General features: G+C 42.6%; 1 protein-coding gene across 10 annotated transcripts in view; it reads left to right on the top strand.

Annotated features, from left to right (window-relative positions):
• trappc9 (trafficking protein particle complex subunit 9) overlaps nucleotides 1-21,926 on the top strand; it is a 711,836-nt gene that overhangs the window by 172,920 nt on the left and 516,990 nt on the right. For all 10 annotated transcript variants that reach the window (XM_072255618.1, XM_072255596.1, XM_072255577.1 and 7 more), the window contains one exon: nucleotides 16,589-16,741. In XM_072255618.1, coding sequence (XP_072111719.1) covers nucleotides 16,589-16,741 — 153 coding nt within the window. The remainder of the gene's footprint in view (nucleotides 1-16,588; nucleotides 16,742-21,926) is intronic.

Here is a 21,926-nt window from a genome sequence, read left to right as displayed (position 1 = left end):
CCTTCAATTTACCTAACACCACTTCCCTACTAACATGTATTTCGCTCAGTTCCTCCATCTCACTGGACCCTCTGTCCCCTACTATTTCCGGAAGATTATTTATGCCCTCCTTAGTGAAGACAGAACCAAAGTAGTTATTCAATTGGTCTACCATGTCCTTGCTCCCCATAATCAATTCACCTGTTTCTGTCTGTAGGGTACCTACATTTGTCTTAACCAGTCTTTTTCATTTCACATATCTATGAAAGCTTTTACAGTCAGCTTTTATGTTCCCTGCCAGTTTTCTCTCATAGTCTTTTTTCCCTTTCCTAATTAAGCCCTTTGTCCTCCTCTGCTGGACTCTGAATTTCTCCCAGTCCACAGGTGAGCCACTTTTTCTGGCTAATTTGTATGCTGCTTTGGAATTGATACTATCCCTAATTTCCCTTGTCAGCCACGGGTGCACTACCTTCCATGATTTATGCTTTTGCCAAACTGGGATGAACAATTGTTGTAGTTCATCCATGCAATCTTTAAATACTTGCCGTTGCATATCCACCGTCAACCCTTTAAGTGTCATTTGCCAGTCTATCTTGCCAATTCACAACTCATACCTTCAAAGTTACCCTTCTTTAAGTTCAGAACCTTTGTTTCTGAAGTAACTATGTCACTCTCCATCTTAATGAAGAATTCCACCATATTATGGTTACTTTCACTCAAGGGGCCTCTCACAACAAGATTGCTAATTAACCCTTCCTCATTGCTCAATACCCAGTCTAGAATAGCCTGTTCTCTAGTTGGTTCTTCGACATGTTGGTTCAAAAAACCATCCTGCATACATTCCAAGAAATCCTCTTCCTCAGCACCCTTACCAATTTGGTTTACCCAATCTATATGTAGATTGAAGTCACCCATTATAACTGCTGTTCCTTTATTGCACACATTTCTAATTTCCTGTTTAATACCATCCCCAAACGCCCTACTACTGTTAGGTGGCCTGTACACAACCCCCACCGGCGTTTTCTGCCCCTTAGTGTTATGCAGCTCTACCCATATCGATTCCACATCCTCCCGGCTAATGTCCTTCCTTTCTATTGCGTTAATCTCCTCTCTAACCAGCAATGCTACCCCACCTCCTTTCTTTCATGTCTATCCCTCCTGAATATTGAATATCCCTGAATGTTGAGCTCCGATCCTTGGTCACCCTGGAGTCATGTCTCTGTGATCCCAACTATATCATATTCATTAATAACAATCTGCACTTTTAATTCATCCACCTTGTTACGAATGCTCCTTGCATTGACACACAAAGCCTTCAAGCTCACTTTTACAACACTCTTAGCCCTTATACAATTACGTTGAAAAGTGGCCCTTTTTGATTTTTGCCCTGGATTTGCTGACCTGCCACTTTTACTTTTCACCTTACTACTTTTTGCCTCTACCCTCATTTTACATCCCTCTGTCTCTCTGCACTTGTTCCCATCCCCCTGTTGTGAACTAACCTCCTCACGCCTAGCCTCTTTAATTTGATTCCCACCCCCCAATCATTCTAGTTTAAAGTCACCTCAGTAGCCCTCGCAAATCTCCCTGCCAGGATATTGGTCCTCCTAGGATTCAAGTGTAACCTGTCCTTTTTGTACAGGTCACACCTGCACCAAAAGAGGTCCCGATGATCCAAAAACTTGAATCCCTGCCCCCTGCTCCAATCCCTCAGCCACGCATTTATCCTCCACGTCATTGCATTCCTACTCTCACTGTCTGTGGCACAGGCAGTAATCCCGAGATTACTACCTTTGCGTTCCTTTTTCTCAACTCCCTTCCTAACTCCCTATATTCTCCTTTCAGGACCTCTTTCCTTTTCCTACCTATGTCATTGGTACCTATATGTACCACGACCTCTGGCTCCTCACCCTCCCACTTCAGGATATCTTGGACACAATCAGAAATATCCCGGACCCTGGCACAGGGAGGCAAACTACCATCCGGGTCTCTGGACTGCGTCCACAGAATCACTTATCTGACCCCCTTACTATCGAGTCCCCTATTACAACTGCCCTCCTCTTCCTTTCCCTATCCTTTTGAGCTACAGGGCCGGACTCTGTGCCGGAGGCACGGCCACTGTCGCTTCCCCCGGGTAAACTGTCCCCCACAACAGTACTCAAACAGGAGTACCTATTGTCAAGGGGCACAGCCACCTGGGTACTCTCTATATTATTGATTAACGAAGAGGAAGTACTGGCACTTTTAAGGAATATAAAAGTGGATAAGTCTCCGGGTTCTGACAGGATATTCTCTAGGACCTTGAGGGATGTTAGTGTGGAAATAGCAGGGACTCTGACAGAAATATTTCAAATGTCATTAGAAACGGGGATGGTGCCAGAGGATTGGCGTATTGCTCATGTTGTTCCATTGTTTAAAAAGGGTTCTAAGAGTAAACCTAGCAATTATTGGCCTGTGAGTTTGAGGTCAGTGGTGGGTAAATTGATGGAAAGTATTCTTAGAGATGGTTATATATAATTACCTGGATAGACAGGGTCTGATTAGGAACAGTCAACGTGGATTTGCGTGTGGAAGGTCACTAGTGGTGTGCCTCAGGGATCTGTACTGGGTCCAATGTTGTTTGTCATATACATTAATGATCTGGATGATGGGGTCGTAAATTGGATTAGTAAGTATGCAGATGATACTAAGGTGGAGTTGTGGATAATGAAGTAGGTTTTCAAAGCTTGCAGAGAGATTTAGGCCAGTTAGAAGAGTGGTCTAAAAGATGGCAGATGGAGTTTAATGCTGATAAATGTGAGGTGCTACATTTTGGTAGGACTGATCAAAATAGGACATAGATGGTAAATGGTAGGGCATTGAAGAATGCAGTAGAACAAAGGGATCTAGGAATAATGGTGCATAGTTCCCTGAAGGTGGAATCTCATGTGGATAGGGTGGTGAAGAAAGCTTTTGGTATGCTGGCCTTTATAAATCAGAGCATTGAGTATAGAAGTTGGGATGTAATGTTGAAATTGTACAAGGCATTGGTAAGGCCAAATTTGGAGTATTGTGTACAGTTCTGGTCACCAAATTATAGGAAAGATGTCAACGAAATAGAGTACAGAGAAGATTTACTAGAATGTTACCTGGGTTTCATCACCTAAGTTACAGAGAAAGGTTGAACAAGTTGGGTCTTTATTCTTCGGAGCGCAGAAGGTTGAGGGGGGACTTGATAGAGGTATTTGAAATTATGAAGGGGATAGGTAGAGTTGACGTGGATAGGCTTTTTCCATTGAGAGTGGGGGGATTCAAACAAGAGGACATGAGTTGAGAATTAAAGGGCAAAAGTTTAGGGGTAACATGAGGGGGAACTTCTTTACTCAGAGGTAGCTGTGTGGAATGAGCTTCCAGCAGAAGTGGTTGAGGCAGGTTTGATGTTGTCATTTAAAGTTAAATTGGATAGGTATATGGACAGGAAAGGAATGGAGGGTTATGGGCTGAGCGCAGGTCGGTTGGACTAGGTGAGAGTAAGCATTCGGCACGGACTAGAAGGGCTGCGATGGCCTGTTTCCGTGCTGTAATTGTTAGATGGTTATATGCTTATTGACTAAGACTGAAAATAATATTGTTAAAATTTGTAATTGCATCACTCAGTGCTGGAGGTAATTGGGGAATTTTGTAATGACACCTATGATAAGCATTTGAAAAAATTAATTTAGGAAATCCGGGCTAGATTTAGTTAGCTGGGTATCCATGTAGATAAGACTTGATTGACTCCTTTTCAAAAATAACTTGGAGAATTTAACAGCTGTCTTCGTTTACTTCATTGTTCTGTTTTATATGAGGAAGAGTCAAAGAAAAGAACAGGGGTCAGCCTTAAGCCTACTGCACCATTCATAAAGATCATTGGCTAATTTCGTCTTTGCTTTCAGTTTACTTTTCTCCTTGTTCTCTCCTCTCGTCTAAAAATCTGCATCTCCATCTTGTATGTATTCAGTGACTCAATTTCAACAGCTTTCTTTGTTTCGGAATTAGAACCATAGAAACATAGAAAACCTACAGCACAATACAGGCCCTTCGGCCCACAAAGTTGTGCCAAACATGTCCCTACCTTAGAAAATACTAGGCTTACCTACAGCCCTCTATTTTTCTAAGCTCCATGTACCTATCCAAAGGTCTCTTATAAGTCCATATAGTATCAGCCTCCACCACCGTTGCCGGCAGCCCATTCCACGCACTGAGCACTCTCTGTGTAAAAAAAACTTACCCCTGACATCTCCTCTGTATCTACTCCCAAGCACCTTAAACCTGTTGCCTCTTGTGGCAGCCATTTCAGACCTGGAAAAAAGCCTCTGACTATCCACACGGTCAATGCCTCTCATCATCTTATACACCTCTGTCAGATTACTTCTCATCCTCTGTCGCTCCAAGGAGAAAAGGCCAAGTTCACTCAACCTGTCTTCAGAAGACATGCTCCCCAATCCAGGCAACATCCTTGTAAATCTCCTCTGCACCCTTTCTATGGTTTCCACATCCTTCCTGTCGTGAGGCGACCAGAACTGAGCACAGTACTCCAAGTGTAGTCTGACCAGGGTCTTATATACTTGCAACATTACCTCTTGGCTCCTAAATTCAATTCCACAATTGATGAAGGCCAATATGCCGTATGCCTTCTTAACCACAGAGTCAACCTGTGCAGCTGCTTTGAGTGTCCTATGGACTCAGACCCCAAGATCCCTCTGATCCTCCACACTGCCAAGAGTCTTACTATTAATACTATATTCTGCCATCATATTCGACCTACCAAAATGAACCTCTTATCTGATTTGAACTCCAGCTGCCACTTCTCAACCCAGTTTTGCATCCTATCAATGTCCCGCTACAACCTCTTGACAGTCCTCTACACTATCCACAACAACCCCAAGCTTTGTGTCATCAGTTAACTTAGTAACCCATCCCTCCATTTCCTCATCCAGGTCATTTATAAAAATCACGAAGAGTAAGAGTCCCAGAACAGATCTCTGAGGCTCACCACTGGTCACTGACCTCCATGCAGAATATGACCTGTCTACAACCACTCTTTGCCTTCTGTGGGCAAGCCAGTTCTGGATCCACAAAGCAATGTCCCCTTGGATCCCATGCCCCCTTGCTTTCTCAATAAGCTAATCGTGGGGTACCTTATCAAGTGCCTTGCTGAAATCCATATACACTACATCTACTGCGCTTCCTTCATCAGTGTGCTCAGTCACATCCTCAAAAAATTCAATCAGGCTCGTAAGGCATGACCTGCCCTTGACAAAGCCAATTGGGACTGAAGGTTCTTCAGGAGAAAAATTTCTTCCTCTTTACCATCTTTAATGGGCAATCCCTTATTCTTCATTCATGATACCCCCATGCCAGCCCCCCCCCCGCCCCCAGAAACTTGCTATTGATTATTGGTCTTGTATCAATTAAATTTAAGTTATTCATGTGAAATTGAGACCTTAATTAAAATAAAATTTATTTTGCTTATAAGAAGCAACAGATCATTTAATTAAAACTTTTCTATGTCATGAATGCTTGATTGTGTTTTTGGAATAATTGAAAAACAGTTATCTTTCAATTAACTATTTTGTAGTGGGGTGACTGTTGGCTCAATCTAAAGTAGACGGGAAACCCATGGACTCTATCTCTGCTTGACAAATTCCACAGGATCTATTTCCATTTGATTACAATTAGAAAACTCTGCAAAATACTCTCCAGCAAGGAAAGCTTCATCAGCAAATTCTTATCGATTGAGTATTTTTTTCCATTTGAATGACATGGACAAGACTGACAAAGTTGTACTTAATATTTGCCATTGTGCATATAGAGTGTGATGTGGTAATGATTAGTTGCCACATTGAGCTATTGCATTCTGTATGATAGTATTCTCATGATTGGGTGTCACAGTAGCATAGAAGATAGCATGACACTATTACAGCTCTGGGCATTGGAGTTCAGAGTTCAATCCTGGCTTCCTCTGTATGTCCCTATGGAATGCATGGGTGTTCCCTTGGTTCTCTGGTTTCCTCCCACAATCTAAGAATGTGCCGGGTAGGTTAATTGGTCATGGTAAATTTTTCTGTGATTGGTTTAAGGTTAAATTCAGGTCATCAGGGGTTGCTGGACAGTGTGGCTGGAAGAGCTTGAAGGGCCTATTCTGTGCTGTATCTCCAAATAAAACTAAATAAAATGTGCTTCATGAACTGCCAAGATATTTTCTGACTGGCATCTTGTCGATTCCTCCAAGATTCCAGCATCTGCAGATTCTTCTATTTCCATGAAAGCTTGGTGTTCTAAATCTGTAATTAAGTCCAGTCTTCTATGCATTTGTTTTGGGACGAAGTCCACTTACAAGTCAGTGAAATACAAGCAATGAAAGATTTATTTTGGAAGTAAGAAGTCAAAATGTACACAACTCCATATTTGTCAGATGGCTATTTTTCTTGGGTCTGAGAGGCAGTGAAATGTATTAGATGCAGATATATCATATATGGCTGTTGGTCTCATAGAACATAGAATAGTACAGGCCCTTCGGCCCACAATGTTGTGCCGACCCTTAAACCCTGCCTCCCGTATAACCCCCCCACCTTAAATTCCTCCGTATACCTGTACAGCTGTCTCTTAAATTTCACTAGTGTATCTGCCTCCACCACTGACTCAGGCAGTGCATTCCACGTACCAACCACTCTCGGTTGAGTTTAAAAAAATACCTTCCTCTAATATCCCCTTTGAACTTCCCACTCCTTACCATAAAACCATGTCCTCTTCTACTGAGCAGTGATGCCATGGGGAAGAGGTGCTGGCTGTCCACTCTATCTATTCCTCTTAATATCTTGTATACCTCTATGTCTTCTCTCATCCTCCTTCTCTCCAAAGAGTAAAGCCCTAGCTCCCATATCTCTGATCATAATGCATATTCTCTGAACCAGGCAGCATTCTGGTAAATTTCCTCTGTACCCTTTCCAATGCTTCCGCATCCTTCCTGTAGTGAGGCGACCAGAACTGGACACAGTACTCCAAGTGTGGTCTAACCAGAGTTTTATAGAGCTGCATCATTACCTTGTGACTCTTAAACTCTATCCCTCGACTTATGAAGGCTAATACCCCATAAGCTTTCTTAACTACCCTATCTACCTGTGAGGCAACTTTCAGGGATCCGTGGACATGTACCCCCAGATCCCTCTGCTCCTCCACACCACCAAGTACCCTGCCATTTACTTTGTACTCTGCCTTGGAGTTTGTCCTTCCAAAGTGTACCACCTCACACTTCTCCGGGTTGAACTCCATCTGCCACTTCTCAGCCCACTTCTGCATCCTATCAATGTCTCTCTGCAATCTTCAACGATCCTCTACACTATCCACAACACCACAAATCTTTGTGTCGTCTGCAAACTTACCAACCCACCCTTCTACCCCCACATCCAGGTCGTTAATAAAAATCACTAAAAATAGAGGTCTCAGAACCGATCCTTGTGGGACACCACTTGTCACAACCCTTCAATCTGAATGTACTCCCTCCACTACAACCCTCTGGTTTCTGCAGGCAAGCCAATTCTGAATCCACCTGGCCAAACTTCCCTGGATCCCATGCCTTCTGACTTTCTGAATAAGCCTACTGTGTGGAACCTTGTCAAATGCCTTACTAAAATCCATGTAGATCACATCCACTGCATTACCCTCATCTATATGCCTGGTCACCTCCTCAAAGAACTCTATCAGTCTTGTTAGACACGATCTGCCCTTCACAAAGCTATGCTGTCTGTCCCTGATCAGACCATGATTCTCTAAATGCCCATAGATCCTATCTCGAAGAATCTTTTCCAACAGCTTTCCCCACCATAGACGTAAGGCTTACTGGTCTATAATTACCCGGACTATCCCTACTACCTTTTTTGAACAAGAGGACAGCATTCGCCTCCCTCCAATCTTCCAGTATCATTCCTGTGGACAACGAGGACATAAAGATCCTTGCCAGAGGTTCAGCAATCTCTTCCCTCGCCTCGAGGAGCAGCCTGGGGAATATTCTGTCAGGCCCCAGGGATCTATCTGTCCCAATGTATGTTAACAACTCCAACATCTCCTCTCCCTTAATATCAACATGCTTCAAAACATCAACCTCACTCATATTGTCCTCACCGTCATCAAGTTCCCTCTCATTGGTGAATACCGAAGAGAAGTATTCATTGAGGACCTCGCTCACAGCCTCCAGGCACATCTTCCCACCTTTATCTCTAATTGGCCCTCCCTTCACTCCTGTCATCCTTTTGTTATTCACATAATTGAAAAAGCCTTGGGGTTTTCCTTTGCCCTACTCGCCAAGGCCTTCTCATGCCCCCATCTTGCTCTCCTCAGCCCCTTCTTAAGCTCCTTTCTTGCTACCCTATATTCCTCAATAGACCCATCTGATCCTTGCTTCCTAAACCTCATGTGTGCTGCCTTCTTCCACCTGACTAGATTTTCCACCTCACTTGTCACCCATGGTTCCTTCACCCTACCATTCTTTATCTTCCTCACCAGGACAAACTTATCCCTAACGTCTTGCAAGAGATCCCTAAACATGGACCACATGTCCATAGTATATTTCCCTGCAAAAACATCATCCCAATTCACACCCGCAAGTTCTAGCCCTATAGCCTCATAATTTGCCCTTGCCCAATTAAAAATTTTCTGTCCTCTCTGATTCTATCCTTTTCCATGATAATGCTAAAGGCCAGGGAGCAGTGCTCACTGTTCCCCAGATGCTCGCCCACTGAGATATCTGTGACCTGACCCGGTTCGTTACCTAATACTAGATCTAGTATGGCATTTCCCCTAGTCGGCCTGTCCACATACTGTGACAGGAATCCATCCTTGACACACTTAATAGTCATAGTCATAGTCATACCTTATTGATCCTGGGGGAAATTGATTTTCATTACAGTTGCACCATAAATAATTAAATAGTAATAAAACCATAAATAGTTAAATAGTAGTATGTAAATTATGCCAGGAAATAAGTCCAGGACCAGCCTATTGGCTCAGGGTGTCTGACCCTCCAAGGGAGGAGTTGTAAAATTTGATGGCCACAGGCAGGAATGACTTCCTATGACGCTCTGTGCTGCATCTCGGTGGAATGAGTCTCTGGCTGAATGTACTCTTGTGCCCACCCAGTACATTATGTAGTGGATGGGAGACATTGACCAAGATGGCATGCAACTTGGACAGCATCCTCTTTTCAGACACCACCGTGAGAGAGTCTAGTTCCATCCCTACAACATCACTGCCCTTACGAATGAGTTTGTTGATTCTGTTGGTGTCTGCTACCCTCAGCCTGCTGCCCCAGCACACAACAGCAAACATGATAGCACTGGCCCCCACAGACTCGTAGAACATCCTCAGCATCGTCCGGCAGATGTTAAAGGACCTCAGTCTCCTCAGGAAATAGAGACGGCTCTGACCCTTCTTGTTGACAGCCTCAGTGTCCTTTGACCAGTCCAGTTTATTGTCAATTCGTATCCCCAGGTATTTGTAATCCTCCACCATGTCCGCACTGACCCCCTGGATGGAAACAGGGGTCACTGGTACCTTAGCTCTCCTCAGGTCTACCACCAGCGCCTTAGTCTTTTTCACATTAAGGTGCAGATAATTCTGCTCACACCATGTGACAAAGTTTCCTGTACTCAGCCTCATCTCCCTTGCTGATGCATCCAACTATGGCAGAGTCATCAGAAAACTTCTGAAGATGACAAGACTCTGTGCAGTAGTTGAAGTCTGAGGTGTAAATGGTGAAGAGAAAGGGAGACAAGACAGTCCCCTGTGGAGCCCCAGTGCTGCTGATCACTCTGTCGGACACACAGTGTTGCAAGCACACGTACTGTGGTCTGCCAGTCAGGTAATCAAGAATCCATGATACCAGAGAAGCATCCACCTGCATCGCTGTCAGCTTCTCCCCCAGCACAGCAGGGCGGATGGTGTTGAACACACCGGAGAAGTCAAAAAACATGACCCTCACAGTGCTCGCTGGCTTGTCCAGGTGGACGTAGACAAAGTTCAGCAGGTAGACGATGGCATCCTCAACTCCTAGTCGGGGCTGGTAGGTGAACTGGAGGGGATCTAAGTGTGGCCTGACCATAGGCCGGAGCAGCTCCAGAACAAGTCCCTCCAGGGTCTTCATGATGTGGGAGGTCAATGCCACCGGTCTGTAGTCATTGAGGCCGCTGGGGCATGGCATCTTTGGCACAGGGACGAGGCAGGACGTCTTCCACAGTACAGGAACTTCCCCCTCCCCCACCTTTTTATTCTGGCATCTTCCCCCTTCCTTCTCAGTCTAGAAGAAGAACCCCAGCCCAAAATGTCAACAGTTTATTCACTTCCACAGATGTTGTGGGGATGGTACTGGACTCTCTCAGGATGGTGTCTGAAAAGAGGATGCTGTCTAAGTTGCATGCCATCTTGGTTAATGTCTCCTATCCACTACATAATGTACTGGGTGGGCACAAGAGTACATTCAGCCAGAGACTCATTCCTCCGAGATGCAGCACAGAGCGTCATAGGAAGTCATTCCTGCCTGTGGCCATCAAATTTTACAACTCCTCCATTGGAGGGTCGGACACCCTGAGCCGATAGGCTGGTCCTGGACTTGTTTCTTAATTCACTGGCATAATTTATATATTACTATTTAACTATTTATGGTTCTATAACTATTTATATGGTGTAACTGTAACGAAAACGAATTTCCCCCGGGGTCAATAAAGTATAACTATGACTATGACTATCTCACATTGCCCATGATGAGAGAGGGGAGACACGGCTTATATCTTCTCTTCTCCATAAGCATCTGTTGTCTCGACCCGGTCCTCTTCCCTTGCCTTTTTGATCCCCCTCTGCATCCTCTGTGTGTTTTCCTCCAGATTTTAGCCGGGGTGTCCGCTGCTCTGTTCACTAAACCGGCCGGCATAAGCGCAGTCAGCTGGTCCCTAGAATAAACAATCCGGCCATCCTGCTGCCACGCTAATGAGACATGAGAGAACTGCAAGTACAGTACATGGAGTAAAGCCAGATCTAACATATAAAGAGGCTTTGAGGAAAGAGCAGAAAAAAGGGTGTAAAGGTAGTAAGGTAGAAGGGCTAAAGTGCGTGTACGTCAATGCAAGAAGCATCGGGAACAAAAGTGATGAACTGAGTGCTTGAATACATACATGGAATTATGGTGTAGTGGCCATTACAGAGACTTGGCTGGCGCCAAGGCAGGAATGGATTCTCAATATTCCTGGATTTCAGTGCTTTAAAAGGGATGGGGGGGAAGGGGAGGAGGGGTGGTATTACTGGTCAGGGACACTATTACAGCTAGAGAAATAAACTCTGCCCTGTCTAAACCGTTGGAACTAATCAGGTGCCAATCAATATTAGGCAAGTTAAAGTCACTCATGATAACAACCCTTTTATTTTTGCACCTTTCCAAAATCTAATTCCGAATCTGCTCCTCGATATCTCTGCTGCTACCAAGGGGCCTATGGAATACTCCCAATAGAGTAACTGCTCCCTTCCTGTTCCTGACTTCTACCCATACTGACTCAAAAGAGGATCCTGCTACATTACCCACCCTTTCTGTAGCTGTAATAGTGTCCCTGACCAGTAATGCCACCCCTCCTCCCCTTCACCCCCCCCATCCCTTTTAAAGCACTGAAATCCAGGAATATTGAGAATCCATTCCTGCCTTGGCGCCGGCCAAGTCTCTGTAATGGCCACTACATCATAATTCCAGGTTTGTATTCAAGCTCTCAGTTCATCACTTTTGTTCCTGATGCTTCTTGCATTGAAGTACACGCACTTCAGCCCTTCTACCTTACTACCTTTACATCCTTTACACTTTTTTTCTGCTTCTCTTTCCTCAAAGCCTCTTTATATGTTAGATCTGGCTTTATTCCATGTACTATACTTGCAGTTCTCTCATGACCTTTATCCTCCTCCACCTCACTATCTGCTCTAACACTCTGGTTCCCCTCCCCCTGCAAATCTAGTTTAAACCCCCCCAGAGCAGCACGAGCAAACCTTCCCACAAGAATGTTAGTCCCGCTCCAGTTCAGGTGCAACCCGTCCCGTTGGAACAGGTCCCACCTTCCCTGGAACAAGGCCCAATTGTCCAGAAACATGAAGCCCTCCCTCCCGCACCAACTCCTTAGCCACATACTTAGCTGCATTATCTTTCTGTTTCTAGCCTCACAAGCACGTGGCACGGGTAGCAGTCCTGAGATTGCAACCCTGGAGGTCCTGTCCTTCAACTTTGCACCTAACTCCCTAAACACTCTTTGCAGGACCTCCTCCTTCTTCCTATCCACGTCATTGGTCCCCACATGGACCACGACATCTGGCTGCTCACCCTCCCTCTCAAGAATACTGAGAACTCGATCTGAGATGTTGCGGACCCTGGCACCAGGGGTTAGATTAGATTAGATTATGAGAACATTCAGTCCTCTTTTATTGTCTTTTAGAAATGCATACATGCATTAAGAAATGATACAATGTTCCTCTGGAGTGGTATAACAGAAAACAGGACAAACTGAAGACTAACACTGACAGAACCACATAATTATAACATGTACTGCAGTGCAAAACAATACCATAAGTTGATAAAGAACAGACCATGAAGATGGTTAAAAAAAAAGTCTCAAGTCTGGATTGACTCCCGAGTCCCTGATAGCAGGCGGCAAAAGGGAGAAACTCCCTGCCATAAACTTCCAAGGCACCAACAACTGCTGATGCCTTGGAAGCAGCCGACCACAGCCAACACCGAGTCCATCCATCTGAAAACTTGGAGCCTCCGACCAGCCCCTCCGATACAGCCTCCCAAGCACCATCCTCTGCCAGGTGCCTTTGACCTAGCCCCGGCCGCCGAAACAAGCAAAACCGTGGATTTGGGACCTTCTGCTCTGGAGATTCCGGTTACCACACAGTAGCAGCGGTAGCGAAGCGGGCAACAGATCACCTGGGATTCTCGATCACTCCCACAGAACCTCTTATCTGTCCCCCTTGCTGTCGAATCCCCTATCACTATTGCTCTCCTCTTTTCCCTCCTTTCCTTCTGAGCTGAGGGTCCAGTTTCGGTGCCAGAGACGCAACCACTGCAACTTGTCCCTGGTAGGTCGTCTCCACCAACAGTATCCAAAATGGTGTACTTATTATTGATGGGAACGGCCACAGGGGTGCTCTGCTCATTCTGGTCTATTCCCCTTACCTCTCCTGACAGTCACCCAGCTACCTGTCTCCTGACTTTTAGGGGTGACTATCTCCCTGAAACTCCTGTCTATTTCTGCCTCTGCCTCATGAATGATCCGAAGTTCATCCAGCTCCAGCTCCAGTTCCCTAACTTGGTTTGTCAGGAGCTGCAGCTGGATGCACCTTTTACAGGTGTAGTCATCAGGGACAATTGTGCCCACCCTGACTTCCCACATACTGCAAATGGAGCACTCGACTGCCCTAACTGCTGCCTCCATTACCTATTCCTAAATTAATCAGATTAATTAAAGGAATTTACCCAGCCTTACCTCACTGGGAGCAAGCTCGTCCGCAGCTTCTGCTCGCCGAGGCTCTGCTCATCTTACAGTTTCTAGCAGTGTGTGTAAAAAGTTGGATACATATACATAGCACAGTATTGTATTTGTCAACATGAAGAGGAAAGAGGGTTTGTAAATCAGGCAGGAGCATAGGATGTTGGGAATGGTGAGGGTGAAGTGGTGCTGGATGGGTGTGGGACTGGTAGCAGAGAAGGTGTGCCAGGGGCAGGGAGTGGTATGGGTGCAGATACTCCTAGCCCTGAGGTGCCAGGCAAGATCATTGGAATCTGAATAATTGATCATTATAGAATGTGTCTATCATGCTTCCTGCTTCCTCACCTCACCCTTCCCCTTTTTCCAAACCATGATTCTCCTTTTCTTGCCCCCTTCCCACTCTCAGTTCACGGTAAAGACTTGTATCAGAGTCAGGTTTATCATCACTCATATATGTCATGAAATTTGTTTTTCTTTGCGGCAGCAGTATAGCGCAATACATAAAATTACTACAGTACTGTGCAAAAGTCTTGGGGATCCTAGCTAAATATAAAAGCCTGATACTTTTGCACAGTGCTGTGTGAATGTATGTGACACTGTGTATGTAACACTGTAAGTGAGTGTGTGTGTGCATACTATTCTACAGTATGCCCAAGATATAAGAGGCATTCCAGAGCAAGGTGTGATCCATGACTAAGTGCTGTGAACTGATATACTCAAAAGTTTAGGACTACCTGTTAAGAGGTATGCAGGATATGCTGTGGTTGGGTGCAGCAAATGCAAAGTGAAGGACAGTTTAGTACACAGTTTTCTGCCACTGTGTACTATTATGATGTTAAATCCCAATAAATTCTTTATGTAGTGATTGAATATGTAAGATAACAAACAAGAGAAAATCTGCAGATGCTGGAAATCTGAGCAACACACACAAAATGCTGGAGGAACTCAGCAGGCCAGGCAGTATCTATGAAAAAAAGTACAGTCCAGCATTTTGTGTGTATATAAGTTAACTGTTGATATTAAGTAATAGGAGTAACATGGATTGTAATGAAAATAACAAATTATTCTAATATGCGGGAAAATTAATTCACATTTATTGTAAGGGGAATAAGATAAGAGTAACCTTATTTCCATATAATAGGTGAGAGGGGTCCTCAGTTGCAAGTGGTAAATTGCTGAAAGCTAACTGCAATGGCAGTAAACAAGAACTAGTGTAAAAAGCTCGGGGGGTGATAGTATGATCAAGCTTTATAATGGCTAGTTGAATTAGTGGCTTAGAAAATGATAGCATATGGTATGTTCCATGAGAAAATGTTTCTCTGGACTTGAAGTTTTGTCTTCCTTCAGCAGAGTTTCATGCATTTTCCATATGAAATGTTGTTTGACTAACACATTGGTAGATATGTGTTTTCCTTCTCCCCTCAATTTAAAAAGTGAAGTCAGATTTACAGCCTCCCAATCTGCATAGTTTCTGTCTTGAGATATCCTAAACATCCATTATTTCCAAAACCTCCTCTTAAAAAGTTCTCCATGTTGGAGGAACTTGGTGCCAGGCATAATCAGTGGAGGGAAATGGATATTTGATATTATGGGTTGAGACTCTTCATCTGGATGTGAAAGACAGATAGCCAGTATGAAAAGCTGGGAAGGAACGAAGCAAGAGCTTAGCGGGTGTTGGGGATGAAAGCTAGCTGAGGGAGGGGAAAGAGAAGGAATTAGATCAGAAGCTGAGAGGTTGTGTTGCTGTTTCTAGCAAATTTATAAACTTATTACTTTGATTTAGTATTCTTTATTTTTTGTTGGCCACAGATGGTTAACTTGCCTGGTGGATTTTGGTGTATTAAGAATTTTAATTTTGCAACTTGTACATTATTTCCTTAATTGATAAACATTGCCTGTGGAGTGCCATGCATTTCAATCTCCCAATCAACCAGAGAAAATTGTTCTTCTTATACTTTCATTGTTGCATTTATATTATAAATTCTGGTTTTGAATTGAAACACATCAGTTACAAATTTGATATCAAATTCTATTGGTAGCTGATCACTACTCTCCAAAGGCCCTTTGACAACAAGATCAATCAGCTTTCTCAATACACACACAAGATCTACAATGGCCTTGTCTCATTTGATTCCTCAAGCAAGAAAAAAACTTGTATATATTCCATGAATTTGTGTTATACCTTATTACAGCAAATTTGATTCATTCCTATGTATACAGGTTAAAATCTTCCTTGGTTACATTATTATTCCTGTTGCATGTACTTATAATATGTGATTTATGTCATGCCTAATATTACAGTTGCCTTTTAGTGGTTTGCAAATAACGGCATTATTTTGTGTTCTCATCTATTTCTTAACTTAAGCCAGTTGTTTCTTGTCTACGTAATGGCCAAACCAAGATCATATCTCACTGTTGCACTGATCTCGCAGTATAGTGCACAGCACCTGCTTTTCCTTGTTGCAAGTTCTTCAGCAGCCATGTTTCCATAATGACAATGAGATTATACCTACTTAGTTTGTGCCTTTCATTGTGATTGCTGAAGCATTAATTTGCTGTATAATTTGAAATCAAGTTTATTCTTGTAATCAAATGCATATCTATATAGGTGCAGAAAAAGCTTGCCAGCAGCATCATCACAGGCACTTAGCTCATATTAATAGCATTCATGAATTAAACAATTTATATGCAATTCTTTAAACAAGAAAACAATTAAAATTGTCATTTTTCTCCACCTTCACGGTGAGGCCAAATGTAAACTTGTACCTTGCATTCCAAACTAATGGTATAATATTCCACCAAATTGAGCCCTTGTTCCTTTCATTTATCACTTCTGCCAGTACTCCTATTCTCCCTTTCCCATCTGCCAATTACCCTACCCTCCACTCTCATTGATATCCATTTCCTGCCTCCTAGCTCTTGTTCCACTCTCCTCTCTATCTTTCAATACAGATATTTTCTGACCTGCTGAGTTTCTCTAGCTTTGTGCTGCTTGCTCCTTATTGAATTATAATTATTAATAATATATCAGTTAACGTTTTGGTGATTTGTAAATCAACATTTGTGGTCTTCCACAGAAAAATTGAATGCTGATTTTCTTACCTGGAACTCAGAAGAATTGCTATCGCAGTTACCTCTTGAATCTGGGAAGATTGCTTACTTTACACTTAACATACAAGTAAAACTGGACTTCTCATGTCAAGAAAGCCTACTGCAGGATCTCAATGATGGTAAGGTCAATGTTAAGTAAAGTCACGATGAATCCAAAATTAGTTGATGATTCAGTTCTTAAAGGGTTTGGAATATGGGACTAGAATGGATTTTCACATCATTGAGGATCATGTGATGTGATTTGTGTTGCACTTTCTGGTTCCGGGAAAATGATTGATTATTGCAGGTACACACAATGGAGGCACCTATGGTAGAAATTCTAGAATGGTTAGAGCTTGGATGGAGTCTGCTCATCCAGTTGCATTGATATTTTCTCAAATATTTCTGCATGGCTATTCTTTTCCCTTAGCCCTGTAATTTTTATTCTCTCAGATACTTATTCAGGTTCATTTTGTGTGCTGCAAAACACTTGTGATGCCGAAAGCTGAATTAGTATGGTGGTCATGCCAGAAGTATTGGCAGTAGGTACGAGGGGTGATTGATAAGTTCGTGGTCTAAGGTAGAAGGAGTCAATTTTAGAAAACCTAGCACACTTATTTTTCAACATAGTCCCCTCCAACATGTACACACTTAGTCCAGTGGTTGTGGAGCATGCAGATCCCTTCTTTGTAGAAGTGGTCAACAGCAGGGATGATTGATAAGTTCGTGGCCTAAGGTAGAAAGAGATGAGATATTAACTTCAAACTTCCTGCATTATCACTCAAAGAGTTGAACTGCACGTGCATTTAACGAGAGCGTCTTGGACCTCCAGGTGGTCCACAGCAGGAGTGATTGATAAGTTTGTGGCCTAAGGTAGTAGGAGATGAGTTATACAGCTCTCGTAACATGCACATGAAGTTCAACTCTTTGAAAATGCAGGAAGTTTGAAGTTTCTCCTCATCTCCTTCTACTTTAGGCCACAAACTTATCAATCACCCCTGCTGTGGACCACTTCTGGAGGTCCAAGATGCCGACTTCTACAAAGAAGGGATCTGTATGCTCCACGACTGCTGGGCTAAGTGTGTAAGTGTAGGAAAAATAAATGTGCTAGGTTTTCTAAAATTGACTCCTTCTACCTTAGGTTACGAACTTATCAATCACCCCTCATAGTAGGGTGACCACAAGTAGAGGTAGAGAGGGGTAGATGGAGAGTGCAGGATTTGCGCCCCAAAGTCCTTATTTACATCAGTGCTCCTCAAGGTTTTGTCACTTAATATATATTTGTCCAGTTTATATTATATCTACAATTTTTCCACCCTGATTGCTAGCTGATTGGCATCCTGCAATTTTTAAGTACATTTGTTTATTTACACATTGAAGAACCAATCATTGTCCTTTTTAAGTATGGTTATTAGTTTTGGCTTCTCTTGTTAAGTGGCTCCCTATGGCATTAATGCTTTTATTTTTGTTACCTTTGACAATTTCATGCTCTTTTCCCTCATGGACAAAGTGAACATTCTTTTGCAGACTTTTGTTGTTTTTTCCACTGCTTGCTTCACATTATCCATAAGTTTTGTAGGTTCTGCTCAGATTTTTTTCATTGAACTAATTAAGTTGAATTGTGAATAGTTTCGAATTAAGTATTGAGCCCTATAATACTTCACAAATAGTATTTCCACTTCAAACTGGTGAAAACATTTTGATGAAAAGGTTAAAGCTTTCTGTTGGGCTACTCTCATCAGTTTTAATGCATTGTTTCTGGTGTTGGGTATTACTGAACTGGATTCCTGGATCTTAAGAATACTTTGGCCCCTTTCTGATTAACTAGCTGCTTCCATCTCAGCTTCGAGCTTGGGTATTCTGGGTGAGAAAAATAGTTTTGCAACTTGATCATCTATATACTACTAAAACTCTCATGGTCTGTCTGTTCGTTTGTCTGAGCCTCCAATTAGCGCCAATGGTGCATTACAGCGGCACTTCTTTTTGGCTAAATCGAATTAAAATGCGCTAACTTACAGAATGCAAGCAAAGTTCAGGGTTATATAGTCGTATAAAATTGCTCATTCGCCAAAATAAACAGGCTGGCTTTCACCTGAGACCCGATCGGCCATCATGGAAATCGGGACGCGACAACCCAACGCATGCGCACAGCCAGCCTCAGCAGCGACACCTACTGGAGCAAAAGGGCAGGGCTGCTGTATTTCGAGGGGTCACATTCTGCTAATCACCATCAGCATGTGCAGGATTAGGACAGATTAAACTGAGATCCATCAATAAGAGATAATTAAATCTTATTGTAATGACGGACTCCGAGACACCCATAAAACCCTTTGCTACAGTCAAAGGACAGAGGTGACTATATCATGTCCATTTAGGAGAGCGCCAACCACTTCATCAAGAATAATCAGCATCCTTTGATGTTAGTTGTTCGTATCTTCTATCCAGCATTAGGGTAAAAAAAAATAGCCTAATTATGCCGCGTGGAAAGGGAAGGGGGACATTATGTTCAAGAAATGATGCCAAGTGTCATCGGGAAGTGGCAAGGAGAGGGCGAGAACAAGAATCGGATGAGGCCAGGGCCGCACAACTCCAGGATCAAAGAGTCAAGACAAAAAAAGATGAGAGAAGAAGAGACAGAGGAGGAGAGGCATGCATGTCTCCAGGATCAGAGACAAACGTCAAATAGCAGAAGAGCTGAAGAGACGGGGGATGAAAGGGTTGCACGTCTCCAGAATGACAACGAGAGGCACAAGGTGGCAGATAAGCCAGAAATGATGCCATCAAAATTGTCCTTCGTTAAATGAGGAACAGCTATATTTGCTTTGCTACGCAATGTTGTTCTTTAGTAAACTGAGATTTTCTACTTCAGTTTCCAAAGCAAAATGATACCAATTGCATTCAGGAAAATTTAATGTTTATTCTGGTCACATCAGACTGCACTGCCCTTCTCTCAAAGGGTGCCACAACAGGTTACCCCGTTGTCTAGTTGGAATTAATTTTAACTTTGAAGCAATCTTGGACATAGTTGCCATTAGCATAATTTTACAAAACATCATATGATTTGGGGTCAAGAAATATTTCCTGGCACTGAGAAGAATCTATAAAATTAATATTTGGTGTCAAAGATATGAAAGGACTACAGACTGAATCTGAGCAAGTTTGAATTAAATAATAGTGATGCTGGTGCTAGAAATGACAACATTAGGTCATTGCTGAAAAAGGACTTAAGGAAAATGCTAACTTGGCTTACATATTTTGGGCGTAAATCATTATAAGTAAATAGTAGAACAAAGAAAATTTTTAAGTTAACAGTGATTGCAAATACTTTCTGAATAAATATCTAGCATTTGCATCACAGTTGGTATTGCTCTCTGTGGATCATTCTATTTCAACGATTTGGTGTGAATGAATTTTTGTTTATAGTAATAGCTATTAGTATTAAACACATTAACCCAAAAATTGATGGATCTCTATAAATGCAATTGAAAATCCTGTCCAAATAATGTCTTGGTTTTGGTTTAAGGATATGTTATCACTGAATCTTGAGCAGCTCTCAAAACCCAATATACCTGCAACCTTTAAATCATGATTTTGAGGCTAAAGTTTCATTACTAAGCAATATGAGACAAGAGATTGTTTGAGTATCTCTTGTTCATTTGAAATCTGTTAGGAGTTACTGATTAGAATAGTTTTAAACCAAAGTTCTTCACTATTGTGTCTGTGCACAACTACATGCATATGCAATAAAAGCACACACCCGGAAGATGGCTTTAACTGGCGTATTCACATTACAGCGAGGGAGAGAGCAAGAACAATGCATGTGCATGGACACAGCGTATGCACAGACAACTGAACAATACATGGTGCTAAGAAACTGGTTAATGCGCTCAAAGAATAGATCTATACATTACAGTTCCTCCCTCTTTTAGTTTAATGCAACATAAGCTCTATATGTACAAAGCATTCAATTTCTTTTTCATAAACCCATATTCCAAATAAGCATGCTTTCACAGTAACAGTCCATAACTAACTTCATAGTTCTCAATGTTAAGTCTTTTGGGTGGTGTTCTGTTTCTTTCAGGATAATGCCTCTGGACGTGTGGAATGGCATCAGGTTTGGTAGATGTCTTGTGTGAGACAGTGTTCTTGGTTTCCTGTGTCAAGTTGCTGTCAGTGACAACATCACTGAGGCTACGTCCAAACTAGATAATTTTGAAAATGTCGGTTTCGCGTAAAAACGATAGGCGTCCACGCCAGGCGTTTTTGAAAATACCTCCGTCCTCATTAAAATGGATATTTGGATGAATCTCCTCCTACTGGGCATGTGCAGGACACACAGAAAACAAGCAAAGAGGAAATGGTGTACTTGGTGTGCGTTTGTCCAGTTACAGACTAGAAAAACTTAAAAGGAAATTGCCAAATGAAAGACTAGGTGCATGTTTGTCCTGAAACATTTCCTACAGCCATAGTCTCTTCACCGATGAAAGGGACGACAGCTACAATGAAATGCAATAAGGCTTGTTACTGGGCAAAAGTGAAATTTGCTGTTACCTCATTTGTTTGCCTTTACTTTTGCCACGCCTTTGTGTATTATTTTGCGGTATTTAATGTGCAATAAAACGAGTTACTGGGCAAAAGTGACAATTGCATCTATTGAATGTTTTCACAAGCAATACGTTAATAAAGCACCTTGTTAAATGTATAAAACATGCCTGCATCAGTGTTATCTTGTATTTCCATACAATGTTACATTAGGATGTTACACATCTATTGTCAGATATTGTTGTTGTGGTGTTGGAGGTTGAGTTCAAGAAAACAATGAAATGCCGTGCTGCCGCTACCATTTGTTCTGGCACCTCATGACCATGACAGTGTTTTTAAAATTAGCTGGTTACCCCATACACACTACAACAGCCAACCGGCATTTTCAGATTTAAACACTTTGGAGAGTGTTTTAGAAAAGCTCTGTTTTTGGGGGAGGAAAACGCCATTTCAGTGTGGATGGAGGGTCAGAATGAAGAGAAGATGCTTCGGTTACGGATTTATCTGGTCTAGTGTGGATGTAGCCTGAGAGGCAAGTCCGGTGACTGTAATGTGTCCCTCTTGTTGGATGCATTCGACTCAGGTGTGTTTTTTGGTTGAACATCCAGTATCTGTTCCACATGACATCTCCATGTCTGATCTCCAACATCTGGTCACATCATTACAGGAAGAATGTAGATACTATAGAGAGAGTGCAGAGGAGATTTACAAGGATGTTGCCTGGATTGGAGAACATGTCTTATGAGAATAGGTTGAGTGAACTTAGCCTTTTCTCCTTGGAGC

The sequence above is a fragment of the Mobula birostris genome, chromosome 1, assembly GCF_030028105.1.
Source record: "Mobula birostris isolate sMobBir1 chromosome 1, sMobBir1.hap1, whole genome shotgun sequence".
Classification (NCBI taxonomy): Eukaryota; Metazoa; Chordata; class Chondrichthyes; order Myliobatiformes; family Myliobatidae; genus Mobula; species Mobula birostris.
Note: the sequence above shows the minus strand (reverse complement) of the source record. Positions and strands in the feature narration are given on the sequence as shown.